Source organism: Erpetoichthys calabaricus, chromosome 5, assembly GCF_900747795.2.
Source record: "Erpetoichthys calabaricus chromosome 5, fErpCal1.3, whole genome shotgun sequence".
NCBI lineage: Eukaryota > Metazoa > Chordata > Cladistia > Polypteriformes > Polypteridae > Erpetoichthys > Erpetoichthys calabaricus.
Genome location: NC_041398.2, coordinates 99659820 through 99670649, shown reverse-complemented (window position 1 = coordinate 99670649; position 10830 = coordinate 99659820). Strand labels below are relative to the sequence as shown.

The 10830-nt window shown below is 37.6% G+C and overlaps 1 protein-coding gene across 3 annotated transcripts in view; it reads left to right on the top strand.

Moving 5' to 3' along the window:
• Positions 1 to 76: 76 nt before the first annotated feature.
• Positions 77 to 10830, top strand: part of lyar (Ly1 antibody reactive homolog (mouse)) — a 32875-nt gene continuing 22121 nt past the window's right edge. The window contains exons 1-4 of one of the 3 annotated variants that reach the window (XM_028801826.2): positions 77 to 228; positions 2772 to 3007; positions 6160 to 6342; positions 7726 to 7840. In XM_028801826.2, the coding sequence (XP_028657659.1) occupies positions 6221 to 6342; positions 7726 to 7840 (237 nt within the window). In that variant the 5' untranslated portion in view covers positions 77 to 228; positions 2772 to 3007; positions 6160 to 6220. Of the gene's footprint in view, positions 229 to 2771; positions 3008 to 3029; positions 3291 to 6159; positions 6343 to 7725; positions 7841 to 10830 lie in introns of those variants that run through there. The other 2 variants (XM_028801828.2, XM_028801827.2) reach the window with 2 other exon arrangements.

Below are 10830 nucleotides of genomic sequence, written 5' to 3'. Positions count from 1 at the left end.
GTCACTTCGTCGTGCAGCTTTGTCGTCACTTCCTTGTTTTTACTTTTTTTTTTTTTTTCCTCTCTCAAGGTGTGCGTGTGAAGTTGGTTGAAATTAAAACTAGATGTCCCAGATTTAAAGACGGCGGCATATTCTAAAATACTATGAAAACACTAAAGTGTTGTCTGGCGAAGAGGTCTTCAATCCGAATGCCTGACAGCTCGAAGAAGGTGGATTTCAGTCTAAACGGTCGGTGTCGAGTTCGGATGTTCTCCCCTTGTGTCAGTGTGGTTTTTCTCTCAAGTTTCATAGGCATGCATGTTAGGTCAGCTTTAGCTTTCCAAGTAAACAGTTAAACATTTAAGTGGATATCCATAGTGAGGAGACAGATGGGAAAGCTGCACACAGGAAAAACAGTGGAACCAGATGTAGTAAGCCCTTGAGTTCCAAAAGCCTGTGCCACCCAACTTTTTGATGTCCTCTGATGCCTGTTAAATCCGCCTTTAAGGCTGCATAAGTGTCGCTGCTGTGCATTGTTCCAGTTCCAAACAAGGCAGGTGCTTAATGACTATAGACCAGTGGCACTTAATGTCTCACATAATGAGGACCTTTGTGAGGCTGGACTCTTGTGAGAGAACCCTTGGACCCACTACAGTTTGCTTACTGGACAAAGATTGGAGTGGAGGATGCAATCATTCATCCGCTCCACAAGCCTTGCTCTCACCTGGACAAAGCCAACAGCACAGTGAGAACTTTTTTTTTTAATTTCCTTAGGGCCTTTAGTACCATCCAGCTATCCCTGTTGAAGGGTAAACTCGGAGATATGCAAATGGATGTCCTGGATAATGGGCAACATTTCAGTTACACCACAACTTGAGAGGCTTGTGGACTGTGTCTCTGATTAGATTACATTAAACGTTATCAATCCCAAAGGAAAATTTAGACACAGCAGGAGAAAAATAATTGCCACTATTCCCTTTTCCACAACAGTTTCCAGTGTGTCCAGGGTTAGACCTGTGATGTGAGCAACATTGGATCACCCTAAGGAACAGTCCTGTCTCCTTTTCACTTTCCTTTTTTACATCACAGACTATAAATATAACACCAGGTCATGTCACTTACAGAAATTCTGCACTTATGGGGTGTATTGATAAAGGAGGAATAGGACAGTATAAAAGTCAGTTGCAGAAGTCAGGCATTTCTTGGTGCAGATGGGATTGTCTGCAACGTAATATCAGCAATATCAAGTTAAGGTAGTGGTTATTGATTTTCGCCACACCAAACAGCCTCCTGTGATAAAGGCACTATATAGCACCCGGCACAGATTGACACAGAGGGATGTGTAAAAACACAACAAGACTTTTATTTTCTTCAGCTGGAGGGCACGTCTTCCCCGTGAACCCCCCAGCCACAACACAGTCCCCAAAGCACTTAAAGCACAACACAACACAACACACCACACCACACAACACAACTCTCCACCTCCACCTCTACATCCACATCCACCTCCCGATTCTGGCTCCTGAGTGGTGGATGCTGGCCCTTTTTATAGCCCTCAAGGAAAAGTGCTCCAGGTACTTAATCACCAAGAGCTAATTGCACCTCCTGGCGGGGCTGTAGAGATGTCCATGTTGGCTCCGGGATCCATGTAGCACCCCCTAGCAGCCACCTCAGATCCCCACAGGGTTGTGGAGAACTCCATCTCCCATGGAACCCTGCAGGAAACTGAGGCACCTTTGTCAACCAGGGAGGCTGCCACCAAGCATCCCGGGGGAGGTACTTAGGAGCCCATGGCTGCTCCCCTGGAACATAAATAGAAGGGGCGTCCCGGCTGGGCATGGGACCCGGCTGCCCACCACACTCCATACCTGGTCACTATTTACAGGGTAGATGCAGAGGTGGTCCACTCGTACCAGTACTTGAGGGTCCACATCAATGACAGGTTGGATTGGTCTCACAACACAAAGGAACTATATATGAAAGAGCAGAGCCGGCTCTTTTTTGTTTCAGAATCAGAATATCTTTATTGTCATTGTTACAAATACAGCGAAATTAGGTGCAGTCCCTGCGGTGTCAAAATATAAATAAAATAAATATTAAAAAAAAGGATAAGAAAGGATGAGAAGAAATAAGGTAGAACACAAACATTCAACATAAGGCCTTAATGACATCCTTCACATTCTGCAACACTGTGATGGTCAATGTGATTTTCTACATTGTGGTGTTCTGGGACAGTAACATCCTTTCAAGAGAGGCCCACCAAATCAAAAAGCAGAATAAAAGCTTAGGCCTGGCTCAGTTATGGAATGCACTCTTGACCTACTGGAGGTTGTGACAAAGGGGACAATAAAACTGAACACAGCACATATTCTTACTGTTATGTTCATTACACTGTATTTTTTTAAATAGGATTTATGTTTGGACAGATTACATTGCATTTAAACGCGGATCAACTCTGAATTAATCAGCAGTCAGTCAAAACAAACAGATCAACCATTAAAGGGTTGCAGCCTAACCAGTGTGTAACGTGACATTTTAACCACTTGAACACTCAAAGGGAAAGCTCGTTTTACAAAGTAAGATACTAAGATAAGGCATTGGCACTTAAGTCACGTTTTCTGTCACAGTTTTTTTTTAACTTTTATAATATATTATTTTTTAAAACAATTGCTTTGAATTCCGTATTAAATTAATATGGAACTGTCATATACATTAAAATACTCATGTAGTTCTGATATAATTGATTGTAATTCAACTGTGATTTATAAACACTTTTTTTCTCATTCAAATAGTATGTCAAGAACATATTTACCACATTCCCGAAGATGCTTTCAAGCGTACTTAACTTACCGAACTGATTCCTCAGTATGCTACCGTTTCTATCCGCAATCCCCTACTTAAGAAAAAAACAATCAAGAGCCCCGGAACTGAAAGACTAATACTTTGTTTCGTCGGGGAATGTAAATAGTGTAACGCTTCCTGTCAGTAACACGTGTGAATGGACCGGCTTGGTGCCAATCGTTGGAAGGTAACATTAATTTGTATATTACTGAAGTTTTAGCTGATGGCAGAGAAATTCTAGTTTATGTAGGGATGTGGGATGTTGGGCTTTACCATACTGCGATGAAACGAATTAAGCAGATTGCCAAAGCTATTGCAATGTTCTCAAAATTACTCTGGATAGCTTATAATACACGTTTGTCTACTAAATAATATATTTTTGTTGGTTAAAGTTACGTGTATTTGACATACTCTGAAGGACCAGTTGACATACGCGTGGTACACAAGACGGGGAGAAGCGTCTTTTAAAGGTAATACACGAGACTCCGGTTAGTTATTCTGTGTAGGTCTTGCTAGCCTCGTATGGAAAGCACTAATAGCTGGGCTTTTGCTTTATTTCTTGGTTCATTTTTGATTATCTGAGATTGAAAGGTTGTTAATCTGAGGCATCTGATAATTAATGTCGATTTTCCTGTGCACTCTAAGTTACTTGTGTGTTTCTTCTCCTTCGAATTGCGGTTTACTAATTTACGTTTGATTCTATCACTTTGTCTTATTTTATCTGCACGCTCAAGGGAGTCCGTAAAAATTGGTATTACAGTATTTTATTTTGTAAATATCCGTTGTCCTCCTTGCACAGCACATAACCACTTGTCTAATAAAGAAACCGAACTGTTTAACTGTGATTGCCTGTTATGTATTTTATATATATATTTAAACAATTTTTATTGAAATAATAACAAGAAAACAATAGTAAGATCATTTCAGTTACTTACTAATATTATAGTTGAAGTTCCCAAAGGCGTGCTCCAAGTCCAATGTCAGGTCTCCAATTTTATTTACATTTTTCCTGCTCAAAACCATAAACTATGCCCTTCCTATTTACAACCAAGTCCTTCCTTTTGTTTCCACCCTCCAGTCACACTCATTCCAATTACTGTACTTTTAATTGACCCAATAAATGATAAAATAAAAAACACTCAGTTATAGTCCTATTTACAAAATACATCATTCACATGCCATATATCCTTACATACTGTACATACACACACACATATATATTGACCTATAAAATTAAAATCCGCTAATATTTTATTTTCACATGACATTCTAAGAAATACTATAGCACCCCCCTGTAATATATAGTAGGCTTAATAAGTGCACAACTGCTAGAGCAATGTGTGCTATATGCTGACCTACTGTCAAAAATCGATTCCATGCATCCATTTTATAAACCACTTTACCCTGAGGAGGGTCAAAAATCAGTGTTTTTATTTTTAATTGTTAAAATGAATATTTTGATGTAATACAACCTGTTCAGTGTCATTGTAGAGCTGTATATTCATACAAGTTTGAAATATTACATTTATTTTTTATTTTAAAATTAAGAAGACTCAGTAAAATAATATTCTTTACATATTGGTTGGAAGTTTATTTTCCATCCACTTAGAATTTCTGTTCTACAATACAATTTTAAAGGAGAAAGCTAGCAAGGAGAAACACATGAATATGTAGATAAGAATTAAAGCTCAGTATGTGATTAAGAGCCTTGATGTAATATGTGCTGCATTCCAGTTATTTGTATAATCTATCAGTAAGTTGGGGTTTCTGATCTTTTGTGCATTTTATTTACATGCTCTGGTTTTCCAGAAGAATAACATGAAATGGCCAAAATAAGTATGTTTTTAAGAGCCATGAAGGGCTGTTTTCTCATACATCTGTGAACAGAAAAGTATAAGCATAGATTTATTTCCACACTGGAAGAAAAGTTTAGAGAGATATTTCAGCTGTTTAACCTTTATCAGATGAAGAAGGCTAAATAGCTGACTGTTGTGTTCCTAACCTATTTTTATGTTATCAACAGGGAGATACTGTAAAAAGCTATTGCCTTTGTGGCCTTTTTTTAAGTAAATCTAAGGGAAAGCATATATCATAAACTTGCAATAACACCTTTCTATGATATTTAATAAGGTGAAACCTTTTTAAGTTACCTTCCTTTACCCCTGAATAGCTTTTCAAATCCTTCTCATTCTTATTCATAAAAAAGATATGTCTCATTGGTTTTTGAACTCAAAAAACTAGAAATAATTAAGTGGAGCATCTGCTACCTGATTCCAAGTCTTTCGGCTGCTCCCGTTAGAGGTTGCCACAGCGGATCATCTTCTTCCATATCTTTCTGTCTTCTGCATCTTGTTCTGTTACACCCATCACCTTAATGTCCTCTCCCACCACATCCATAAACCTTCTCTTCGGCCTTCCTCTTTTTCTCTTGCCTGACAGCTATATCCTTGGCATCCTTCTCCCAATATACCCAACATCTCTCCTATGCACATGTCCTGACTTCGTCTCCAAACTGTCCAACCTGAGCTGACCCTCTAATATATTCGTTCCTAATGCTATCCATCCTCTTCACACCCAATGCAAATCTTAGCTACTGTTTTTTGGTTAGTTACACCGTCTCCAACCCATTCAACATAGCAGGTCTCAGTACCGTCGTGTAGACCTTCCCTTGCTACTCACATATAAATGATCACCACTTTTAAAGGCAATGCTACACATTCAGCAAATATACCCACATGCAAGTAGGTTCTGTTTATTTTACTATTGTACTACCTATGAGAGCCTTGCAATCAAATTTTAAATTACTTAGTTTTGCATACTCTGTTCCAATCACTACAAAAGTTATCCGTGTACACATTTAATTGGACCTTTTATAGAAATGTGACAAAGCTTTAACAGATGTATAGGATCTGTGAAATACAATTACCTCTTTAAGTATTAACCTACTTTAGCTTTCCATCTTGAATATTGTTTTGCTATTCTTTATTTTATTTAGCTTTAATATGGGTGGTTCAGTAGTTGACTATGCTCCGTAATGCATCCAGTGTCATGGGTTCAGATTCTCCACCCCAATCAGCACATAGATTGCACATTCTATTTAGTCTTTCTTTAGGTACTCTGTTTTCCTTCCACATCCCACAAATACAATAATTAGGCTCATCCTGGAATTGGTATACTAGTTCTGTATGAATGAGCATGAGTATGTTCAGTAATGGAATGTCATGCTATTGAAATCTGCTTCCTTATTTGGCATACTACTACTGCCGTAGGTTTTGGTAGGTTACAACATAATGTAACTATATGTGCTATTAATCATTAGTTGTTTCTTTTTTCTTGAAGGCTTTTACAAGTTGAATTTTATCTTCACGCAGTTTTAAAATTAAACACCATTGTTTATAAAATGGTTTTCTTCACCTGTAATGCTTGTGGAGAATCATTAAAGAAAGCACAAGTTGAAAAGCATCTGAACATCTGTAGGAACTGTGAATGTTTGTCATGCATTGACTGTGGCAAAGATTTTTGGTAAGTATATAGGACACCGACTTCTACCCTACCTCCTACCTATTCTTTTTGTCAGAACTGCTTAAAGACTCTTGCAATATTGACTATTTGCTGGCCATACTGATGCATAATATTTTAAATTAACAGTCTGAATACTCCATTATTCCTTCCAAGTTTTAAATAGAATACAATAGCAAATATTTTTTCCACAATAAATATCATCTTCAATGCTTGACACATTAATATAAGAACATCCCTAAAAAATTGGGGTATTTTAATATTTTCCAATTTCAAAGCAGTGTAAAAAGCAATTGTATCAGTGATCTCCCACCCTGATCTACTCTAACAAGAAATAATTGAATATACTATTAAACTGAACACTTAATCTCTTTTTTACTTATTATGAAGAAGGAAGTTATTTCTGCCATAATGAAATGTAACCCACATGCAATTCCAGTGCTTACGTGGGTCAGATATGAAGTTCAATGATATGCTTTTAAAAATCAGGTTAAGCCAATTATTGTTGGAATTAGCTAAATTTTTCATGTTGTAAATATGCTGTTTCTTTTTTTCTAATTGATAAACGCAAAATCTGCTGAATTATGTACAATGAAACAATAGGGATTTTATGGAAAATACTAATTTTACTAAAAATATTACATGGCATGTAGTACAAAATAAGTTGTAACAAAAGCTTATTCATAAAAGTAACATAATATTGACATTTAGAATAACCAACTATGTAGCAGAGTATAAGTAACAAATGAGAATAGGCTACCACTAACTTAAGTCTGTCATGATCTAGTGTTCAAGCGGTTATGCATATTCCTGTCTTCAGATTTACACCTTTATATGTGGAAATCATACTGGCATTACTTGGATCTGAGCTGTATTTAACATTCTCGGTGCATCTCTGTTTATCTGAAATCTGCAAGTACAGATGTACTATGTTTTGTTTATGTGACCATTCCTCTTATTGATCCAATTTAAAACTTCTACTATTAATTATTGTTTCAAACCAGTTTACCCATTGGCAATTTTGTCTTTTTCTGAAAATCATGCAGCAAATTAAACATAAAAAATGTTAGAAATTAGGAGTACTGTATTTTAAGACTGAGAAATATTACTATATTATTCCTACAGACAGCAGACTTTTTCACGATAAAGATTACCAGAGTTGACACTTTTACAACCTGGGTAGGTGCATTATCAGTAGGATGAATTTACCATACTGCAGTACTAGTGTATAAAATAATTTAAATTTACCTATTGTGCTTAGATAATGTTTTTAACAGTTTAATATGTTTGAGAATAATGTATTGTTTCTCTAAATATCACTATGCATACTTGGGCTCAATGTTTAGAAATAGTTATTTAATGCATTCCTTTCATTTTTTTTGACAGGGGTAATGATTATTTAAATCATCTTAAATGCATAAGTGAGAATGAGAAATATGGTGGCAAGGGCTACGAAGCAAAATCTAGCAAAGGTGATGTGAAACAGCAGCAGTGGATTCAGGTAATTCGGTTGAATTTTAGGTTACTTTTAATTCAATTAGGAATTATTCATGAGATAACCTTTAAGAAATTAAATACCTTTATGTAATCCTTCATTGTCCTCCTTTATAAACTATACATCTTGAGCTTTTTTTGTGAAATTTAGTTTTGCTAAACTGGGATTTTACCTTTTCATTTTTTTAAACCTCTTTCCAGTGACTTTTGTGTAATGTGATAACTATAACAGCATAAAGTGCTACAAGTGAAGTAAAATCAGTAGCCTCTGTATTTTACAACATCTCTTGTTTATATTATATATGTGTATATACGTACACATATACACATATCTACATATCTATCTATTACATAAAAAAAATCTTGGGTCAAGACGTGATCATCTCAGAGAGACATTTTGACGTCACGCGAGACTAGAAATTACAACCTTAGGAAGCAAGACCCATGAGACGGTGACTTTTGCACGTCTCGCCCTACTTACAAACAATTTAAAACAAGTTCATGGACATCTAACCTCGCAGTTGTTGGAATGCTTTTTGCAGACACGCTTCATGTGCTCCTAGTTCTTAAAAATGTTATACGTTCTAGATGGCACGTGAACGACTAAGCGAAGAAGAAAGCAGTGCGTGAAAAAAAGACAGGAAAGCGTTGGAGAGAAAAGAAGGCAAAAAGGATGCACAAGAAAACAATAATAATCTATGTGTAAATTCAGAAAATAAGGAAAGTAATAATCAGCCCGGATGTCCCACGACAGACACTTTAACGTCCCGCAAGACATAGCAGTGAGACCAAAGGGCAGCTACTGCACATGCTTTTAAATGATCGCAGGGCAACAAGCAGAGCATGCAGCTCAGCAGCAGCTTGAGAAAGCCAGCAGCTGAACTGTCTGCATCTCCTTAGCGTGCGCGCGTGTGTGTGTGTGTGTATATATATATATATATATATATATATATATATATACACAGTGGAACCTTGGTTCACGACCATAATTCGTTCCAAAACTCTGGTTGTAAACCGATTTGGTCGTGAACCGAAGCAATTTCCCCCATAGGATTATATGTAAATACAATTAATCTGTTCCAGACCATACAAACTGTATGTAAATATATATTTTTTTAAGTTTTTAAGCACAAATATAGTTAATTAAACCATAGAATGCACAGCGTAATAGTAAACTAAATGTAAAAACATTGAATAACACTGAGAAGACCTTGAACAACAGAGAAAACTAACATTGCAAGAGTTCGCGCTATACTGTAGCTTTATGACCCGATCGCTGTAAACACTTTTTTTTTTTTTTTTTAAGCACAGGGAAAAAAAGGAACATTTGAACAAATCCGAACTTTATTTAAAAACCAACCATAAACCACCAAGAAAGTAACATTGCAGGAGTTCACGCTAATAGCCTTACAACCCGATCGCTGTGTAAACTTTTTTTTAAATGAGTTTTAAGCACAGGGAAAAAAACGAACATTTGAAAAATCAGAAATTTAATAAACAACCAAGAAATGTAACATTGCAACAATTCACGCTACGAACTGAAAAATGAACATTTGAAAAACCCGTAATACAAAAACTAACCATAAACCACCAGGAAAACTCAACTTGCATGAGTCGAGTTCTGACATGAAGGAAGTTTTGAGGGAAAGTCCGGCTCCACGATGGAGGGATGTTCTCCTTCAGGTGGTTTCTCTGTGATTTCTCTGTGATTTCTTGGGTTTCTGGTGTTTTTAGCTGTTTAGCTTGTGGATCAGACTTCACGAAATAGCGGTCTAATGTGACTTGCCTTTTCCTACGCATTAAAATTTTTCGGACCGTATCGTCAACCAAATTTGTAGGGTGTGCGAGTGCATTATCCAACAGTAGAAGGCATTTTTTAGGCAGGTTATTCTTTGTGAGATATCGCTTCACGGCGGGAGCGAAAGCCTCGTACAGCCATTCCAAAAACAAGGTCCTCGTGACCCACCCCTTCGTGTTTGCCCTCCACATTATAGAGAGTCTGGCTTTGTTTACACTGTGCTGCTTGAAAGCACGAGGGTTCTCAAATTGGTAAACAAGTAGCGGCTTGATTTTTACGTCGCCACTAGCGTTAGCACACAGCAAAACAGTTAACCTGTCCTTCATTGGTTTATGGCCGAGCATAGCCTTCTCTTCCTGGGTTAACCCTCTTCGGCATCCTCTTCCAGAATAATCCGGTCTTGTCACAGTTGAAGACTTGTTGCGGGATGTAGCCTTCGTCCTCCACTAATTTTGTGAAATTTTTCACAAATTCTTTCGCAGCTTCATTGTCGGAACTAGCAGCCTCTCCATGCCTTACCACACTATGAATGCCACTTCTCTTGCGAGACTTTTCAAACCATCCTCTACTGGCTTTAAATTCCTCACTTTCGCCACTCGTAGAAGGATAGTTTTGCAGCAAATCGGCATGAATCTTCCTGGCTTTCTCGCATAACATCGCCTCGCTTATGCTATCCCCTGCAAGTTGCTTCTCGTTCAGCCACACTAGCAACAGTTTTTCCACCTCTTCCAGCACTTGAGGCCTACTGTAACTCCATTTGCAACATCAGCTGCTTTAATAGATTCTTTCTGCTTTAGAATAGTCGAAATCGTAGATTTTGACTTCTTGTACTCGGCGGCAAGACCAGTAACACGAACGCCTCACTCATACTTTTCAATAATTTCATTCTTTACTACAATTTCAATTTTCTGCAAAACTTTCTTCTCACCACTCTTCACTTGCTTAGAAGCCATGGTTAACTGCAAAAGCACATGAAATACTGTAGAGCACAAAGAGTTCACAGGTAAAGCACGCATGTCTGACCGAGAACAATGCAACACACCGAAACGGAAACTGGCTTGTTCGTATACCGAGTGTGTGGTCATGAACCGAGGCAAAAGTTGGGCAAACTTTTTGGTCGTAAACCGATTTGTACATTGTCACAGGTGGCTGGGTGTGGTCGGCATTCGGCTGCCTATAAAAGGGTCTGCCTCCCGACA